We start from the raw sequence: 21,330 nt of genomic DNA, 5'->3' as shown, positions 1-21,330 counted from the left end.
TAAACCTTTATTATCCAGTGTGTTTGACTTTCCTTAATTTCCTGATAGTTATATTCTTTCTATATATTTCTCTATGTATTTAACACACATTAAATATGTTTGTATACAATATATGTATATATATTCTGTCTTCTATTTTCTATGTTCTAGTTAACATTTATGGGGTGATTCATATGAAGCAAATACTATTTTAACTGCTTTAAATTGAAAAGCACATTTAATCCTCACAACAATCACCCAGGGTTTGTATCAGGGAAATGAGACACAGAGAGGTTAAATAACTTGCTTATGATCACCCTGATGGCAAGTAGCTCAACTAGGATTCAAAATTAAGCCACCAGTTTCCAGAATCATGTTCTTAACCACTGCACTATGCCAATTTGCATGTAAGAGTCCTTTGTTTCACTTTAATAGAGTTTCAAACTACTATCTTTTTATTCATTGCCTTTCACTGTAAAATTATACAAAACATTGTTCCTTGTTCACTATTCCTGTTTTCCTCTACATACTCATTCCTCAAGAGCTAGCAAGCTGGCTCCTCCTTCCTATCATCTTTAATGATTGTACCATTTAGCTCAGAATCTCTTTTCTACATCCTTTTGCTATCTTCTTGGACCACAGGTAGATACTTGGTTCCTTCTTTGCTGTTCTTTATCACTCTAAATGCCTTTCTCTATTCTCTATTTCAGTCACACACAGGGGACCAGTGTTTGGGGACTTCATCATCATTTATTTTGACTTAAACCATGGTTTACCCAGTGTTTGGTGTTCGTGTTTTGTCTCTAAAAAGGTGGTTTTCACTTTCTGGTCTTGATATCCTTGTTGTCTTGGTTCTCTCTGTCTGAAATTCCAAATTGTACCTCTTCTCCAAGACTGGCAAACTGTGAGCAAAAGTAAATCTTTCCTCCTTTAAGTTGTTCTTGTCAGGTATTTTGACCACAGTGATGAGAAGCTGACTAACACAATGTGAAAATCATATTCTTTCTTCCTATGGAAGTATACATTGTTTTGAGGATAAGGACCTATTATCTGAGCCTAGATAGGCTTTTCTGAAGGAATGAAGGCCTTGCTGCCTGCCAAGTCCCACAATCCCCATATTATCCACACTCTGATGCCCCACTGTTCTCACACTACCACCTCCATGTTCAAGTTTCTTCTTTCAATAAGTAGACCTTTTCTATTATGAGAGGTAGACACTTTATGCTGTACTAGCTATAGCTCTTTCAGCTTATTGACTGGAATAAGAAGTGCTGAAAGACCTGGATACCCTTGACCTCTTGCATTCCCACAACCCCTTGGTATTTTCTTTCTCATTTTAGAATAGCCTTAAGAACTCTGGAAGCTTTTATGTTCATCTCTCTCCAACTGAATCTCAGAGATGATTTTCAAATCAGGCAAGAAGTGTTCTCTTGTTCTCCCATCCTTCCTATTTATCCTTCTTCCTTCCACATTCAGCAAGTATTTTATGAGTCCCTGGAATAGTTATAGGTGCTTGGGGATACAGTGGTAAGCAAAATAAATAATGCTTAAATTTTAGTAGGTATACAGAAGTAAACTATGTACTGTGGAGGAAGGAGGATGCATGTAGGTAGAAATTTAGGTTAGGGATTGGTAATGAATGTAGAGAGTATGTTCGACAAGAAGATAGAGTGATGGTAATATGCCTCTTGTCTCTCAGCTCTAAATTCATACTTCTATGCTCTGTGCTGTCATGTCAAAGCTGGGATTTTACAAACTACATTCAGGGATTCATTTACCAATAGACTGCCTTTTAGATCTTGCCAATAGAAGGCAGGAGATGGAGATTGTAAGGCAGGAGGAAGGGAAAAGAGGGTCATTTTCTGTTTCTTGTCCTCAGTGTTATTGCTCCAGAAATGGCCTTGCCCTAGCAGTGGCAATTCATACTACCATGGCAGTTTGTTATGGCTTCCAGCTTTTTCACTTTTCCAGAACTGTCAACCTGTCTTCTCAGTGATACCAGAAGAAACCATATCATGAACTGACTCATAGATCTCAGCTTCATTTTGATGGTGTTCCTTCCTTCCCACTCCAACTCCTTCACTTTTATTACACCAATCTACTTTCTGCAGTTACTATTTCTGCTCAGTCAGTCCTTCAACAGCTGTGTGACTGATTCTTCATACAAAATCCTGTTGAAATACCTAGCATGGGATGTTTTTCTGATGGAAACTTTACTAATATAGAAGTAGAGCTCAGAGCACGAATCCCAAGAGGAAGGTATTGCTCCAGGCAAGTAAGTAGTTGATGAACTGGTAGCCACAGTTGTTGGCAATGCCAAGACAAATTCCCCAGCTGGTCTGTCATAATTGGAATAATGATACCTACTTTCTATTACTGTTGAAGTGTTAGTTCATTTACTAGAAGAAACACCTGCACAGACTTGAACAATGTTGATTTCAAGTTACAAAACCCATTTGACACAGTTTAAGCAACAAATGAGAATGTATTATAAGAATGTAGAGTGTTGTATGAATCCAAGAGTAGAGAGAACTCGGGACTAGCAATATCAGGATTCTCACTTAGATTTACATTTTCCTCTATGTCAACCTCATTCCTTTTACCCAGGGGGCAAATTTCTTGACTTCCACAGTCCATATATTGCAGAAAGTATTACCACCTGTGGTTTCAGGTTAAGACCTTCTCTTTCCAATCAACTAGTCAAATGGGACTTAAAATCCCTTGCTCCATTTTCAAATTTTATGATATAGAATTGAAAGAACAGCTTAGATTAGGTGTGTTATTCCAGATTCCTTCAATTATGGTCAAGGAAGAAGAGGTCACCTAATACAAGCCTGGATTCTTGTAGTCCACTCCTGTAGGGGAGTGGGTAGTAGTAAGGTCACTGTGGACTGAGAAGACCAGCATCTACAAACTTGACTTTAGTAATGCTGATGAAACTTGAAATTGGGGCCAAGACCAGATGTAGGTCTTTAATCTCGGACAGACTAGCCATTATGCACAGATCCTCCCACCTCAGGTGTGAATTGATCCTAAGAAGGCAGGGAGGGGAATAAGACTGAGTCTGCTGGTGAGAATCCAAGAGCCCCAGCTTAGGATGTGGGAGGGATGTAGACTCAAGATCCATCTCTTCATTCACCTCTGCCAGATCTCTCAAGTATATTCCATATTTCTCATGAAAAAAAAATTAGTTCTACCTCTACTCTTCATTCCATTGAAGAAACAGGATCCCCATGGGCTAAGCAAAGAATGGAAACTTGTGGGCCTTGATCTGTGCTCTCCAAGATTGCTGACAGATCATCTTCAGACTCCATTCCCCTGAAGCCACTCCCCTAACCTCTGATTTTTCTAGAATGCTTTACCTATTTGTTTTCCTATTTATTTTGTTGGCCTCAAATTTCTTAAATGTTCACAATGAAAGGATTTTGTGCAACTGGGTTTCTGTCTGGGACATGAAGGACCTTGGAAAACACAGATTCTAACCATACGACTAATATCTGAGCCTTCCCAGGAGTTCAGAATCAGAATCTGGCCTCTATCTTGAAAGGCAATTTGAGTGTTGCTGGACAGTCCACATTGGACTTGTATGTGGAAAAATAACATTGGTGCTATAAATTCCTTTCTGCTGTGAAATATGTTGTGTATTAGAAACAGGGAAGTGGTGTTTACGGTGTAACTCAGGGCAATGGGATGCACTTACACATTAAGGGCAGAATGATAGGCCATTGTGCAAAGTTTCTAAAGTGAGTTGTTTTTGAGGAAAAATGATTTTGAACACTTACATAGAAACTTAGTCCCAATAAACACTCACAGATATTATACTCAGTCATCCCAGCTACCTCCTAAATAGATGAGAAAAAGTAGGGTGAATTCCTAAAATAAGATTCAAATAAATTATTGATCTTCTGAAGTTTCTGAATCCCTAATAGGACAGTTAGTGGGAACTATGCTCCCCGCCCCCCACAGATTCTGGAAAAATCCCAGCCCAGAAGTGTCATAGGGAGGGTTGTCATTATATATAAGATGATTGCTCCAGATTGGGCCTGAGCATGGAAAATAATACTATTGCTACAACTTCATTCTTCTCTGAAATATGGGTATATGAAAAACTGAAAGGTAGTTTAGCTAACAAAATTGTTTTTGCTTGAGATCAGGTACCAATGGCAGCAGGGGAGATTCAAGATAGATATAAAGTAGAACTTTGGACGCTGAGTGCTGATAAACAGACTATTGAGAGATGCTGTTCCCTGGAGACATTTAAAAACCGTTTTTTAAAAATCTAAGGATAGGGGGACTGGGGTTGTGACTCAGTGGTACAGCACTTGCCTCCCATGTGTGAGGCACTGGATTCGATTCTCAGCACCGCATACAAATAAATAAAAATAAAGGTTCATCAAAAACCAAAAAAAAAAAAAAAAAACAAAAAACAAAAAAACTAAGGATAGTGTAGGTTTTCACTTTGTAGCCTGGAGAAGGGTTACATCAGTAGAACAATAGTATAAAATAAATTGTGTCAACAACTCTTTTTACATCTCTCACTCTTTGGGGATCCCAAGTTAAAATTCTGAGATTTGGGGGCTTTATTTTTTCATCCTGCTTTTGAGAATTTCTGCCTATGCAAGTAATTGTTATTCTTTCTCCAAGATGAAAAAGGAAGTAAAGAATCTTAGAGCAGGCAGGGATACCAGATAACCTTGGTCTAGAGTGACAAGTCTAGAGACTCTGAGGTTTGTCATTAATGCCAAATGGGCAAAAGGATCACTGAGAATCACAAGAACTGAACTCAAACTTAGATTCAGTCATTTACCAGCAAGTAAAGTTGGTAAGCCACGACTTCCCTGAGCTTCCTTTTCCTTATTTGTAAAATGAGGATATTAATATCCACGCTGAGTACATATTGGGGCTGTCTGAGCATAAGATGAAGTCATGTCTGTGAAAGCACTCCTGAAGCTGTGAAATACTGTATGTGGAATTGTTAAAAACAAAGGCAGCTAGGAATCCTACTTCCAACCATTAGCCTCCACTTCCTCTTTACTTGACTTTCTAGCTCATCCAGGGGAGAGTCACTAGGGAGACTGTTTTGAAAACTTTTTTAATTCACATCTTTTTTTTTCTGGTGGAAGTGCTAGGGAGCAATTACAGAGTCAATGACGGGCTTCTGGTGCAAAAAGGATGGGAACAGAAATGACACAGATGATTTTTCATATGTATAACAAGACTCTAATCACCATGAAAACTAAGAATTAATGATGTCCTATTTGATCTGAAATCTCTCCTATTTACCACATAAACATACAATTTTATTGTCAGCAAAGCACACGTGTGCACACATATGTATTCTAACTCCAACACATACAAGTTCACTTCTCTGTGCATTAGTTTCCTCATCTGGACACTAGGAGATAATAGTACCCACTCCAGAAAATTCTTGTCAGCATTAAACAAGGTAATAATGTAAAATTTTTAGAAGAATACTTGGCACATGGTAAGCACTCATTTAATTATCTTTTCTGAACCTCATCAGATCTTCACAACCCTGTGAGTTCAGTTCATATTGCCCCTCATTTTATTGCTAGAATGGCTAATGACTCATTCAAAGTGACTCTTCTCAGTTGGAACTTCAATCATCTTTGACTAAATTCTGTCACAGGAGAACATCTGGTAGCATGCAGGGTTAGGACCCAGATCATAAAGGAAACCCTCTAAGGGTTAAAATTGTTTTTTAAAAACTTTTAAGTCATTCAAAGAGATAGTACTGGTGCTTTGGTGGGTACAAGTTCATAGGATATATATGTATCTGTATCTGTTATATCTATAGATAATATATAAATATAAAAATATAATATATATTTATATTTGTACTAGGGATTGAACCTAGAGGCGATCTACCACTGAGGTCCAGCCCCAACTCTTTTTATTGATTTTTTTTAAAATTTTGAGATATGGTCTAAGTTGCCAAGACTGGCCTCAAACTTGCAATCTTCCTGCCTCAGCCTCCCAAGTTACTGGGATTACAGGTGTGCACTATCCCACCTGACTTCCATAGGATAATTCTTAAGCACACTAAGATCAAGAATCATGAGCTAAACTCAGGAAGAATCAAAGGCAGTCTATATGAAGCTATTTGGACATTCAGATTATTCTACTTTTAAGAAAACCGATATTTCTGTTGTCTATAAGAGTTCTTCCACACTGAATTTTTTTAAAATATTAAGACTTTATGCCTTTATATATGTTAATGGATTTGTCTATTGTGGATGTATTAGCCGATAACAAGGAATCTCATTTTAAGAATTAGGTTCTAAAATTGGTACTTATATTAAATGTATGCACAATATGACTCCACTATATACAATGTTCTCTGGATTTGTGTTGGTGAGGCATAATTTCTTTAAAATCCAGGGATTGTCAGGCTTTGTTAATTATTTGCCATAATTATTGGTTATAATTGTGGGTTTTTCCTAATGTATGAAACCTTCCTTCTGAGAAATGATATATCTATGAGTGTGGACCCTTGGGGACATATTTGTATTATCTGATCCTTTTCCCCCTATAGTTTAGAGGCAGAGGGTAAATAAATGAAGCATATTTGACCAATTAATAAAATTCTTTGAATCAAGATTCAGGAACTGGGCTTCAACAAAACTAGTAGTCATTTTCTCATGCTCACTTAAACCAAGGACATAAATTTTAGAGGTAAGGTACCATTTTAGGGTAACTTTTAGGAATGTATGAAAAGAAGCTGAAAGAGCTGGTTTGCTGAAAAGAAGTAGGTTAAAGACCATGTGCAGGAATATGCAGAAGAGAAAAAGAGAGAGAGACAGTGTCAGAGGAGAAATGAAAGCATGAAGGAAGAAGTAGGGAAAATAATAGGATAAGAGAGAAGTGAAGGAAGAAGAGGGAGGAGATAAAACTACGTTACTGGTTGCTAATTCCTGTTGAAGCTTACAAGTACCATGTAGATTTGGTTTCTATGAATACTCATATCATTTTAAGGTATGTGTGGTTCTTAAACTAAATTAATTAAATTCTTTTTACTTCCATTGTTCTTTTTATTTCCTAAAGCATCACAAAGGTCTGAGCCATTTGGTGATAGAAATACTATACTTATTTCAGTTCTCAACACTCATATTTACTTGAACAATGGTTTGCAGACCAAGGAAAGATCTTGAAAAGTCATCTTGCACATTTCCTTACTTCTAATTAACACTGCATCTTGAACATTCCAGATATTTATATGCTATTTTTAGTAAAATCCTAGTACTGGAATTCTGTTTTGCTTCTCAGTTATTCATTTTCAGTGTAAAAATGTCCTCATAACTAGGATGTATTACCTTCTATGGAACATAAATAATTCTGATTGCAATGACTCATGTTTCCCAAGTCGAGCCAACCAGGGGGTAAAATTTGTTCACAAAAGAGTAATAAAATAGTATTTCTCCACATCTGTTTCCACAATATTAGGAATTCTAGTCTTACTCAAAACTTCATCAAATAGTTTTGAGAATCCTCAGGAAATTTTTTCTTTGTGTTTCATGAATTGACTTTTTCAGCTTTGAAGCAGCATTTGGCATTTTCTTTCTTCCCAACTCTAGTTTCCTACAGCAATGACTTGTCAAAGCTAAAGAGGAATACCCCTCCCTACCCAACAAGAATTGTCCCTGAAAACTGAGGCTCAAAGCCTGTGATTCCTTCTAATGCCTTAAATGTCCCTCAAACATTTCAGTGACATATTACTTTCACCTTTTCCTTGCTCTTGTTTAGGTAGCACTACTTCCTAAAGTTTAGGATTAGACCTTGAACTTGGCTTAGATAGCCTGAATAATAGAGACGGTATTTTGAGTGACAGGCATAATATTTTGAGTGATAGATATGGTTTCCTTCCTCCCTCCCTCCCTCCCTTCCTTCCTTCCTTCCTTCCTTCCTTCCCTCCTTCCTTCCTTCCTTCCATTTCCTTCTTTATTTCTTCCTTTCTTCCTTCTTTTCTCTCTCTCTTTCTTTCCCTTTCTCTCCCTCCCTCTTTTTTTTCCTACTTCTCTTCCCCTCTTTCTTTCTTTCAATTGACCCAGGGTTGCTCTACCATATCCCCAGTCCTTTTTTATTTTGAGACAGGCTGGCCTCAACTTGCATTTCTCCTGCCTCAGCCTCCTGACTCTCTAGGATTTTAGACATATGCCACTGTGTCTAGTGATTCAGTATTTTTCTTTGAGCTACTCCTACCCTTGACAAAATTTATTTGCGCTTGGACCATATATTTAACCTTTTTGTTCTTCATTTGTTCAGCGAGTTCTTCCCCAGAAGTTTCCTTGGTCTGTACACAAACTACCGATGGACTGCTCATCCTTTCTTAGACAAACCCACATGGGCTGGGTTTGAAATCAACATTCCTGGCTCAAGCTGAGTTATACACATATACAAAAGTGCTGCCTGTGGAGTAGAGCCATCTTAGATACTAGTGTATGAGGGCACTCACCTATAGGTACCTGTCCTTCATTAGTTTCTGACTTCATGAAGCTATTATACTCTTTTATGTTTGACCTGTAACCTCACCAAATCTGTGAAATTATGGTTTATACTAACAGTGCATTCTTTATAGTAATGCCAAAGAAGTAAACCCCTACAGGCTTGGATGTCTGAGAGCTCTAGGACTATTTCCATAACCAGATGTTTGTAGATATTTTTTGGCAGGCACCCAGTAAAGTTCCTGATAAATGCTCAATATATATTTATTGAATTGAGCTGAACATCTTGGCCTCAGTAACCTCAGACCTGACTTCAGATACTGTGCGTTGTTTGAAGAGTCTAGTTTATCTCTGTACTGTCCTTTCTCTTTGTAAAATAACTCTAGTGCTATTTTTTTTTCCTCTTTAGTCTCGTTTTCTACCATTGTCTTTGTGGCTGTCCTTTGAACAGTCTCTCCATTCTCTGTATCCTTTTCCAACTGTGAAGCACAGATATGACAGCTGTGTTCTGATTCTCAGATTGGTGCTGGGCTGAGCCTTTTAGAGACTTAACATTGACTGTTTGGATTTTAATTTCATGGCCACCTCAATTGGCTTTTTTTTTTAAAAATTGGTGCATTATACTTATTCATAATGGTGAGATTTGTTGTTATATATTTGCACATGTACACAATAAAAGAAATATTTTGACCAATATAATTCTCATTCGGAGACTTCTTTGCTTGGTAGTTCCCTTTATAAAGCATTTCATGCTCCAAAGTTACTATGGGGATGCCCCTCCTTCTTTGTCTTGGTGGCCCCACCTCTCTTCCTGCTCATCTTGGAGGCTGTACAATCACATGTCAAGTACAAGGAGAGAAGAGTTGGTGATATCTCCCCAGAAGAAGGAGGTCCCTTTACCAGGAGGTGGTTATCAAAGGTAGGTGAGTCCTTCTTAACATCTCTTTTGCCATCTACCTTCCTCAGAGGATCTCCTTTCCTCAAATCCTTATTTGCCCTGCACTCCCTAAACTCACAGAGAATCAGGACCTCCAGGTTCTGTGCTTGCTCAGTAATGATCCAGGTTTTGAAAGGTTAAGGCTGGAGCCTGGATGGATGGAGAGGATTATTAGCTATCATTTGGAGAGCTGAACAAGGATTCCTCCTCTGTCGCCTACATGCCATTTTCACATGATCTCTGGCTCTGACCACAGAGAAGGAAAAAAAAAAAAGTTTACAAAATAATTTAGAAGGTCCTTGTAAACGCTTTTGTTTTCATTTAGCAGCAAGAATCCAGGACAGCAACAGACCCTTGGCAGCAGCAGCCAATTGGGAATTGAGTGGAAAAAAAAATTAGGAATCATGGACGCTGGAACCATCCAATTTTTTTAGTAAAGGAGGCAGTGGGGGCAAGGGATTAAATCTAATCTTTTGAGGAGGGCTCAGCTTCAAGCTCTTATGGTAAAAACACTAAGGATCAGCCATGTATGTGACCCAACTGTTCTGGAAGCTTCAATTGGAAGAGACTCCAAATCGAACTAGAGTTATTTTACAAAGAGAAAGAACAGTACAAAGATAAACTATTAAAACTCTTCAGACAACTCACAGCATCTGAAGTCAGGTCTGAGGTTACTGAGACCAAATAAGTTCTGCTTATAACTTCAAATCAAGTAAGAAAAATGAGGTGTGTGTGTGTGTTGTGGGGGTCACAGGATAAGAACCTAGTCTTAGATGGAGGTGGAGGGCTTGGGGATGGATGCGGGTGGGGATAAGGCAGAAAGGAGCTATGTCTTTAAGTCTGTCCTATGGTTATACATATTTTTTCTTCTATGAATGGGTTGTGCTGTAAATTATAGCTTTGCCGTGGTCCCTTGGGTCAAAAGAAATAGTCTCTAAACAGAAAACAGCTCTGATTGGTGACTTTCCTTCTTCCCTCCCCAACCCCCTTTCTAATTGAAACCAAATGTGCAATATATTGGATGCTGGGATCCCTGGCGCTTTCCCAGGAATCCTCAGAATGTGAGGTTTCTCTCAAAGGCATCTTGCATCAGCCTGTGGATGTATGCCTACCACCGGGCTCCTTCACCGGCAAAGTGGAAAAAGAAGTATTTCACAACGAATTCCTCTTTTGGGGTTGGGGGATCGCAGTGGATTATAATTCTGTTTTCTTCTTTCCAAAACTGTGCGCCCCTGGATGAAAGTAAGTTGTATTTGGTCTTTTTGTTCATTTTTTTCCTCTTTTCCGAAAACGAAAGCTCTTAATATACTTGTGTTGGTGTCTCAGGAAAAGTTTTGAAAGACTTAAGGGGAGTCTCAAGTGAGGCAAGAAAGGGTGGGGAGTGGGCCACCACAGCCTCAGAATGTCAGATACCATGTTTTTATTTTTTGGGAGGGGTCTGGATTTGTGTTGTGCAGGGAAGATTAAACAGTGTTAATAACCAAAGAAGGTCGAAGCAAAGTAAATGAATCCATGGCAGCTGCAAGATACAATAAACAGTGTTAGCAGAGTTGAAATTGTTGGCAGGCAAGACAGGCCGATTACAGAGCTAGGTTCAGGATAGAGAAAGCAGAACAGAGGAGCTAGATTTTTAGGCACTTAGAATGCTGTTTGAAGGTCCTGAGTTTTGGAGAGAGCGTAACAAGCACTTTCTATGTTACAGGGCAACTTTGGATGAGGGCTGGCTTCACCTTGAGACTTGGGGTGGCTGGGCTGGAGGCCGGCTGTATGGTAGAATTTTCAGCTGGTTGACAATGAAATACAGCTTCCCAGACTCTTCTTGCTGGCGCAGGGTGCCTTTCCCTTTGTTATCCAATGACTTGAAGCTGTTTTCAGTTGGGACCTTTGAGTTCTGGCCGAGGTTTCAGAGTCTCATCCAAAGGGAAAGAGAGTTTTTCCGTGTGGCTTAAACTCTCAGGCCAGCCATTTGAGGCGAGAATTCACACTGCTTGAGCCAGTAGGGGGTTCAGCACCATTTTGCCAACGACGGTTTGCCTTCCGCATCCTTTCCTTTCCTTGGAGGAACAAGAGATTTGAACAAGGCCTTTGTAATCTCATTTGATCCCCTCATTTCACAGATGTCAAAAATGAATGGAAGGGGAACTGACCTGTTCTGGGTCTCACAGTGCATTTTGCAGTGGAACTAAAAATTAAATTGAGGTTCTTATTATTTCTAAAACAGTACTTGTTCCATTCCATACCTCTACTTCCATGTTCCTTTTTAAGATTTATTCTGGTGAGACAATAGAGTCTGTTTCATGAATAAGTGATCACAAAAATGTTAGTTATCGGTAATACAGAGGACATTAATGGTTTCTGTGGTTATATGTGGTTGTGTATGAAAATAAAAGAAAGCTAATATTTGATTACTTAATATGTATGTACCAAGCCCCATGCTCAGAGCTTAAAGCACATTATTTGAATACTCACAGTTCTGTAAGCCATTATTTCTAAATTATAGATAAGTATATTTAGGCTGAGGGAAATGAAATGAGTTGCTTAGAGGAAATGCAATTGATATATTTGAAACTCATGTACGTCTGACTAAATCCTGTGCTCTGAATCACTATTCAGCGATAACTCCCTCCCCTCCCCCACACTTGTAGTTGGTTACTTTTGGAGTCAAATTCCCTGTTTCCTTCAGTGACCAGGAGGTAAATGTGTCAGGCTAGGGGAGCTGTTCGAACCCCCTCTTGAAGCTTACTTCGGCACTGGGATGAGAATTTATCTGGATATCAGATGTGGGTTAATTTCTAGGCAGCTGATACATACTTAACCTTCGTTATGCAAAAAGCCTGGGATTTAGAGTCAGAAGACTCAGGTTAAATTCTGGCTCTACCTTTTACTACTTGGCAAAGTCATTTTACCTTTCTGTACTTTGGCTTCTGTATTTATTACCTGGGAACAATAATACCTTGCAATATTATTATTTTAAGAGACATTGGACATGAATGCATTCTGAGGACTATAATGGCTTAACCATATTGACTATCATGACTATAATTACTGAACACCAGAATGTAATGTGAAGGAGTTGGTGGTGATTCTAGTTGCAGGCTGGTGGAGGGGGAGAGTTGAATTTGGCCCTGTGTGAAATGGGTGCCCTTCTTTGAATAGGTGCAATCATTTCTCACTGGAAATATTCCTGGGTTTTTCTCTCTGAAACTTTCCTCTGGTGGTAGGGTTTGTCTGTGATTCCTCACTCAAGGTAGAGGAGGATGAAGCACACTGGGTTTCCTTAAGCTTTTCCTGGATCTGTTGAACAAGAAAGTTTTGGCCAGGACCAGTCTTTCATTTTGTCCTCAAGGAAGAAAGACATTCGAGAACCTTCATGTCTAGCTGAGATGCTAGACCTAGGACCTTCTTGTTACTGGTAGTTGTGTCTCTCCTCATCCTTTACCTCCATCCCCTGTTCTGTACCTATGGTCAGAAGGGTGGCAGCTGCTCCTGGGGGTGGGGTGGAGGGTCAGCATACAGCAGAGGCACTAACTTAATTTCTGGTTAAAATCTGTTTGCTTTCAAACCTCAAAGGTAAGGGAAATGAGGAAGAAGCTTCTACATTCTTTTGCTTAGAATCCTTAAGTCTTCATGTCCAAGTAGAGAGGAAACATCAGTCCAATGGAGTCTTATCCCTACCTTTTCTCTCAGTCTCTCAGTGAACTCACATAGTCACTTCCCCAACTTGAGACCATGTCAATTTTCTGTCACATGTAAGAAATTTAGTTCAGCTTTACCACGTGATTGAATTTTTAATAGATGCTCTAATAAAATTAATCTGCCCCCCCCATGTATTACTGTCACACCATTTTAAATTAGCCTTGACTCTCAGACATCTTTCCCAAATTCCTTTACAAAATCAACTTTCAGGAACTTTTTATCACCTACACCTCAAATACACAACCCAAACATGTCTTGCAGGCATCCAGAAAGCAAACACCTGTCTAAAAATGGACCTACACTGACATGCTAATGTCTTGTGCCAGTTAACATAAAGGGTGACCTGACCTGTCTGCAACACAGGCACAGTGGATTCTTTATACCTCATGCCCTTTTTGAAATTGCAGCACGTGAATCAATCATCTCATTCTCAACAATGACTACTCAGTTCAGACATGTGTCCAACATCTCTGGGCATCCTAGAGCTTCATTGAATTCAGCAAACCATCCTTAATGAAGACTGCTCACCAGTATATTTGAAATACCAGGTCAATTCCAAGGATTTTCAGACATGTTAAATTAAAATATTTAAGGATGAGCAAAGGGAGTTGGTACTTCAAAATATTTTCCAGTTGATTATAAAGTGAATCAGGTGGGTTAGGTATCTCTGCTGATGAATCTTCAAGTATGTTGTCTTTGGCAATTCAATTCTGTTCTATTTAATTTAATTTTTTTCAATGAGCATTTATTGCTTACCTACTAGTATAAGACACTGGCATGATATTTTAATATCAGCTTAACAAAGGAACTAAGATGGTTGGATACCTGTGTTTAGGAATATTGATTAGAACACCCACTAATGGCTAAGTTGATGGTTTCTCCAAATTCTTCCCATCTCTTTTAATTGTATATGCATACATTTGAATATGTTATTATCAATCATACATTATTCATGTATGATTTGGCTGAAAATCTCTTTTTAAATTTTTAAAAATTTTTTTACAGATTGCATTTTGATTCATTGTACACAAATGGGGTACATCATTTTGTTTTGGCTGAAAACCTCTTATTTTGATTTCCTCTCCAATTTTTGCTATCTATCCTTAATGTTTTACAAAGAACTATTGGATATTTTCAAATTTCTTCTATTCTCTAAGCAATAGAGAATCATGACATTTGTCAAATTACGTACTTATTAGCTGGAATTTCACTTTGGCCTCTAAGCACTGAGGAAGGTCAGCTTTGTGCTAAACCAAGTATCACTGGCCTGGAAGAGCAATGCAGAGACAAAGAAATTCCTGAACACAGGTTAAGACTTACTCTCAAACACCTGGATTCTGCTGGGCACTGTCAGTAATGGATTTACACACTTAGTTGTGCTGTGGCTTATGTTTTGTGACTAGAGAGACCTCAAAGAAAGAAAGAAAGAAAAAAAGATATATATATATATATATTGGAGATTGAACCCAGACCTGCTTTAACACTGAGCTGTATCCCTAGCCTTTTTAATTTAATTTAATTTTTTTTGAGGTAAGGTCTCACTAATTTGCTGAGACTGGCTTTGAGTTTGGAATCCTCCTTCCTCAGCTTCCTGAGGCACTGAGATTATGGGTATGCACTATCATGCCCAGCACCCAAAAACATCTTTGAGAAGCCTTTTGGAACTATTTTTCAGAGGTTAATGCTGCTTTGCAATTTGTGGGAGAGAGAGAGGTTATGTGATAAGAAATATTTCATAGGAATAATGTAGTGCAAAAAACAGCAGGACTTTGGTCCAGGCACCATCATTTTCTAGTCTTTTATCCACACTGCCCACAGTTTCCTCATCTGCCTCCCTTAGATTCAGATCAGTTATAATATATATGAAATTGGAAGGCTTCGTACCAATAAAAATGGTAGGTCGGATGCCTTTTGGACACATTTAACAGGTAGTTAATCCAGCAAGCTTTACTGTAATGCAAGATTGTGGTTAGGATCTGAGTAGCTCAGGCCCACAATAAATTGAGATGGGAGATGGATTAAAAATGAGAGTAATGTAGTGCTTTGGGAAATTTTTTCTTTTTAAACTTGGATATTATGGATTCAGAAAACATAAAACAATAAAAACCACAGTAAAACTCTCAAGTCTAAGATAAATAGCTTCTCATTAATCTTTTTTTTTTTTTCCTCCAAGTGGTGTCGATTTTTAAAAAAGTCATAGGTATGTTCTTTTTTACAGGGTTTTAAAAATTTATTTGTTCTTTTTAGATACACGTGACAGTAGATTGAATTTTGACATATTATACAAGGTGTGTTCTTTACCTATTATGAATTTCATAGCATCCTGGTACACTGTCATAATTTTGTCTTTGCTATATGGATCTATTCATTCCTCAGCAAAGAGTTTATGTGTATTCTCTGCCAGGCATTTTTCTTGGTTTTGGTGATCAATAAGACTATTTGTTTCTTCAGACTGTCATTCTGTGAGGGTATAACAAGAATTTGGACAAAACTTGATTGGGAAAATTAGTATTCAGGATAGGCTTAATAATATTTTGCTTTTTAAAGTGCTGAGCTATAATTTAAAAATAATTTGGAACTAGTTCTTGTATGGTGATTATCAATGGAGCTAGGTATGGTACTAAAGAATAAGATCCCAAATTTCGTATTTTAATTTTCATAATTTCTCTTTTAAATTAATAGACTTAGGAAACTTAAGTAGGATTAGAATAAAGCCCCAAAGATAAAATAAAGTTGCTTCATTAAAAATATTTAAAAAATAGCCTATTGTAGTGATGCATACCTGTTATCCCAGTGGCTCTTGAGGTTGAGGAAGGAGGATTGCGAGTACAAAGCCAGCCTTAGCAACTTAGTGAGTCCCTGAGCAACTTAGCAAAACCCTGTCTCAAAATTAAAAAAGATAAAAAATAAAAAAATAAAAAGGACTTGGAATGTGGTTCAGTGGTTAAAACCCCTCAATTAATCCCTGATACCAAAAAAATTTTTTAAATGAATTAATATACTTTTATATTTCAGAGTACCTTTAGCCCTGTAGAAAAATTGAGAACATAATCAGAATTCTATTATATTCCCTTTGCCCTTTTTTTACTGTAGGGTTATATATTTATCAATGACTTTTTGTTAAGCATCAATCATATGTTCTCAACTAGCTATTATGGAAGTAGAAAAGAATAAATCATATTTCTGCTTCTTAAATTATGTATAATGTCCTATATCTATAGTTTGATGTTTCTTCCTTAATAAAAAATTTGCTGTACACTTAATGCATGCCTAGTTCAGTGCCAGGGCTTACCACAACTATAGTAGACAGTCAACAAATACCCACTGAGTATATGAAAAAATGGAAATGAAGAATCTAGAAGTAAAAGACATAATCTTTGTCTTTAGGAACTTGGGAAACAATAGACATGTAGCAGTGACTAGAGAAAACTTCAAAAGTACATCAAATATTATTGAATTAATAAAGGAGACTCCATATAGGCAAACAAGATATAAAGTCATTACCAACAGTCCCATTTTCTTTATTGGGATTGTATTTTTTTATCATCATTGTCTTTGTTGCCAAAATAGTCATCATTATCATCATAATTATGATTATCATTCTGTCTAAATCCAAGAATTAAAAATCCTTCCCACATCTCCATGGAAAGGTTAAAGTGCAGGTGTGTGTACGTGTGCATGTATATGTGTGTGTGTTCTTGTGATTTGGGCACTTTTAAAGTGCCACCACACCAATACATGCCACTTGCATTCCTCACCAAATGTAAAATGAATTACAATTTGGGCTTTGTATAAGATCACCCTTCAGTAGCCCGTGGGAGCTACAACAAAATGCCTTGCAGTACTGTAACTTCCTGGAAGCACATAAAACTTAGAGAACTGGTGAAAGTTACAGATTCCAAATCACACATCTGCTCACAGCACGAAGATGGCATTGATTGCCACAGCTGAATATATTAAACTGCCCCACACCACACAATGACTCAGTTTTCCCAGCTCTTCTTCTGTTTCTAGATCGGTCTTGTCTTGATCTGAGTTTCATTTGGCATTTGTACGATTGTAAACACAAATGAAAATTTAGGCCCTGAAACTGTATGTTGGTACTTTGGTGTCACATTATAGAATCTAAGATACAAAGTTTTAAAACTCTATTCTATTTTCATGGGATCCCCTCCACATTTTCCTCCCCTTATTTTGGGCTAGCTTCTTCATATGAGAAGATATTCAACCCTTGACATTCTGGGTTTAGTTTATTTCACTTAGCATGATGTTCTTAGTTCCATCCATTTATCAGCAACTGCCATAATTTCATCCTTTTTTATGGCTGAGTAAAACTCCATTATGTATGTATATCACATTTACTTTATCCATTTGTTTTTTTTTTTTTTTTTTTTGGTGCTGGGGATTGAACCCAGGGCCTTGTGCTTATAAGGCAAGCACTCTACCGACTGAGCTATCTCCCCAGCCCCCTATCCATTTGTTTTTGACAGGTGTCTGGCTTGGTTCCACAACTTAGTTATTGTGAATTGCACTGCTATAAACATTGATGTAGCTGCATTCCTATCGTATGCTGATTTTACATCTTTTGGATATACACCAAGGAGTGAGATAACTGGGTCATATGGTGGTACAGGCAACAGTTAGAGTTTACAAGGAAAATACAAAATGGAATCACCAACAGTAAAACGTTCAGTTTGTGCAATAGCTATCTTGAATTTTGGCTGAGTTATATTCCATTTGAGATCACAGTAATCTTTACAACAAACATCAAACTTTTGAACACAACTTTAAATGAGTTAAAGTCTGGCTTACTTTGGAATCATTCTAATGTGCAGCAGGGTTGTGAGGCAGAGCCTTATCTCAGGTAAGGCAGGGCTTTTAGCTCTGTTCTCTGATGGAAACGCAGATCTAAAGAGTTATGTCAGCAACCTTTATATATGTATGTAAGCATTATTCTTTGTTTTCAGAAAAGTTACAGAGACTAGGACATTAACGTAACTTGTTTTCAGAGCTGCAAAGTGCAATGTTAGGAGCTTTGTGTAGCTCTCAAGGAAGTCCACTGTCCAAAGTCATGAGGTCAGAGACCCCAATCTCAGTCACTGTTGTCCTATTTTTGCTACTGCGCATTACACTCTTTCTTAAATGTCATTTTAAGAAGTTTACATATATTGACTCCTGAGTCTATATGAACATAAGTTAACACAATTTAACATTATATGTAAAACATGAATTAAAGAAAGACTGAGAGAGATTTTAAGTTTCCTTTTGTGTGGCAAAGTGGCAAAATGCTTTCATGTTTAACCTTTAAACAAATCACACTCTCAATAACTTTTAGAAATACATTTAACAAATTTTACATATACCCTATTGATGACAGGTCCTATAATAAAACATTAAATTATAGGTTTACCATTACAGACAAATTTAATTTGGAGAATAGCAGCTTGATAAATTTTCTGCTCTAAAGGCTTGTATACCTGGAAAATACGAACACATTTAAAATACAAAGAATAATGTTTTTAAGTATGTTACTTCATGGAATAACTTTGTAAATTAATCAGATGTCTCTAACAAACACATTTGAGTAATCCCATACATGTCAACTCTAATTCACTCATCTTATTGTAAAAAAAACAAGATATCAAACAATTGTACCAACAGTATATGCCGTCTCTTTCCTGTTGAAGAAAATCCTAGAAAAATTGATGTTAGACATTTTATAAACATCAACATTTTATTAGTTTGACCACCTAGAGACGTGTGTTAATTTTAAGGACTTTTTACTTCTATTAGTTTACCCAATTTATTTTTTTTAGCTTTCATTTATTTATTTATTTATTTATTTTTATTGTAAACAAATGAGATACATGTTGTTTCTCTGTTTGTACATGGCGTAAAGGCATACCATTTGTGTAATCATAAATTTACATAGGGTAATGTTGTTTGATTCATTCTGTTATTTTTTCCCTTCCCCCCCAACCCTCCCACCCCTCTTTTCCCTCTATACAGTCCTTTCTTCCTCCATTCTTGCCCCCCTCCCTAACCCTAACTCTAACCCTAACACTAACTCCTCCCACCCCCCATTATGTGTCATCATCCACTTATTAGCGATATCATTCTTCCTTTGGTTTTTTGAGATTGGCTTATCTCACTTAGCATGATATTCTCCAATTTCATCCATTTGCCTGCAAATGCCATAATTTTATCATTCTTTAGAGCTGAGTAATATTCCATTGTATATATATACCACATTTTCTTTATCCATTCATCAACTGAAGGACATCTAGGTTGGTTCCACAATCTGGCTATTGTGAACTGAGCAGCTATGAACATTGATGTGGCTGTATCTCTGTAGTATGCTGATTTTAAGTCCTTTGGGTATAGGCCAAGGAGTGGTATAGCTGGGTCAAGTGGTGGTTCCATTCCAAGTTTTCTAAGGAATCTCCACACTGCTTTCCAGAGTGGCTACACTAATTTGCAGCCCCACCAGCAATGTATGAGTGTACCTTTCTCCCCACATCCTCGCCAACACCTGTTGTTGCTTGTATTCTTGATAATCGCCATTCTAATTGGGGTGAGATGGAATCTTAGGGTGGTTTTGATTTGCATTTCTCTTATTACTAGAGATGTTGAACATTTTCCCACTGAGCATTCTGGTTTCCTCCATTTACATTTCAATGTAAGCCTTGACTGAGATCTGGATCTGAAAGGAGTTAAAAATGTTCTAGCAGAAACTTGATGCCTAGGGCATTTTAACCCTTTTTCCTGGTTAGTAATCAATTCAGGTTTGGATGCAGAAAATTGTGAAACAATTATCTCCCACTACTTGTGGGGAATGGGGCTGCTATATTATACTCCTTACTAGGATATGCCACTGATGGTTGGGCTGGTTACTCCCTCCACACCGGTGTATGCAGGACCTCATGGCAGGAGGACTAGGTGAGCTGGGCTGGGGAATGGAAGCAGAAACAGAACGGGATAAAGGAGATGGAGAAGCAGGGGACGATGGAGAAATAGGGGCTGGAGGCGCCTGAGCCTGCAGGAAGAGCCTATAAGCAAGAAAGAAGAGACTTGAAGATAAGGAATCCCTTTCCATCTGCCCGCTCACTCACAGAAGCTGTGTGCCATTACACAAATGAATCTTGATGGCTTTAAGCAGGGGGTCAGGCAAAGGGTTCCCAGGGTTGAATCTGCCAGATTGGAGGACCCAGATCCCATGGTGGGGACTGATACAGCCGAGTATGTGGCCAGGGCGTCCTGAGGCCAGAGTACTGGGCTGGAGATGAGGGGCAGCACATTGATTGTGTCATCACACAAGCACCAGTGTGTGTGCCCGGCAAAAGCCGAGAAGGGTTTGAGGACCTGATATCAGGGTTTTCGAGCGTGAGTGTGAGATGAGCCTCAACCCTGAGAGAGAATCTCCACCATAAAATCAGGAATACACTCGGCAGATAAAACCAAGGGGCCAGCCGTAACTATAAAAGTTGTGGCTGGGGGTACCCCCACCCCTCAGCTGCCTCGAGGGTCCCAGATAAACCGGCCTAGGGGAACCCACCTAGAGGACTCACCAATCTGAAGTCCGGTGATGGATGCAGAGCAGAGCGTATAGGCAGAATGGAAGGTGAGGCTGTGTCTGGGGGGCACTGGGGCTCAGATGGGGTTCCACTCTCTTAAGAGACAGTGGAAGGACCCATCCTGAGTCGCAGCACCAATGTAAGGGATCCCACGGAAACCACACCGGACATGGGAAATCACATAAGGGAGTTTATTAAGCAAACAGAGTGTCTCCCTGCAGGGTGAGAGAGAAAATGAGAGGAAAAGAAAGGGAAAGAGGGTGCATACTAGAGAGAGTGGAAAAGTGAGGAGGAGAAAGAAAGTGAGTCAGGGGGAGAGAAAAGCATGAGAAAAGATGGCGGGGTAGCTACCATGAAGAAGTTGAATTCCGCAGGGCTAACAGGGGACCAATAACGGAGAAGGATACTTGCAAGCTGACTGATGAACCAATCGCTAGCTAGGATGTTCACAGACTGACAGTAGTTGGGAGGCGGGGAAATGGCTGCAATAGAAAGGGTGGCGAGAGCAGCTTTGTACATTACAGGTTGCACTTACAAACTAATTTTATTCATTATAATGTAAAATGTATCAATGGACTGCCAAGCAATGGTGGAGATGAAAGTAACTATAAAACAGTATAAAGTACACACACACACACACACACACACACACACACACATACACACACACAGAGTTTTGGGG

General features: G+C 38.4%; 1 protein-coding gene across 7 annotated transcripts in view; it reads left to right on the top strand.

Annotated features, from left to right (window-relative positions):
* The first annotated feature begins 9,290 nt into the window (after positions 1-9,290).
* The window catches only part of Ddr2 (discoidin domain receptor tyrosine kinase 2), a 162,194-nt gene continuing 150,154 nt past the window's right edge, over positions 9,291-21,330 (top strand). For 2 of the 7 annotated variants that reach the window (XM_047564214.1, XM_047564206.1), the window contains exon 1: positions 10,462-10,620. In XM_047564214.1, the coding sequence (XP_047420170.1) occupies positions 10,479-10,620 (142 nt within the window). In that variant the 5' untranslated portion in view covers positions 10,462-10,478. Of the gene's footprint in view, positions 9,365-10,021; positions 10,091-10,461; positions 10,621-21,330 lie in introns of those variants that run through there. The other 5 variants (XM_047564239.1, XM_047564249.1, XM_047564266.1 and 2 more) reach the window with 5 other exon arrangements.

This window comes from Sciurus carolinensis, chromosome 1 (genome assembly GCF_902686445.1).
Source record: "Sciurus carolinensis chromosome 1, mSciCar1.2, whole genome shotgun sequence".
NCBI classification, from domain to species: domain Eukaryota; kingdom Metazoa; phylum Chordata; class Mammalia; order Rodentia; family Sciuridae; genus Sciurus; species Sciurus carolinensis.
The sequence above is the reverse complement of the archived record's forward strand: the minus strand, read 5'-3'. Positions and strand labels throughout refer to the sequence as shown.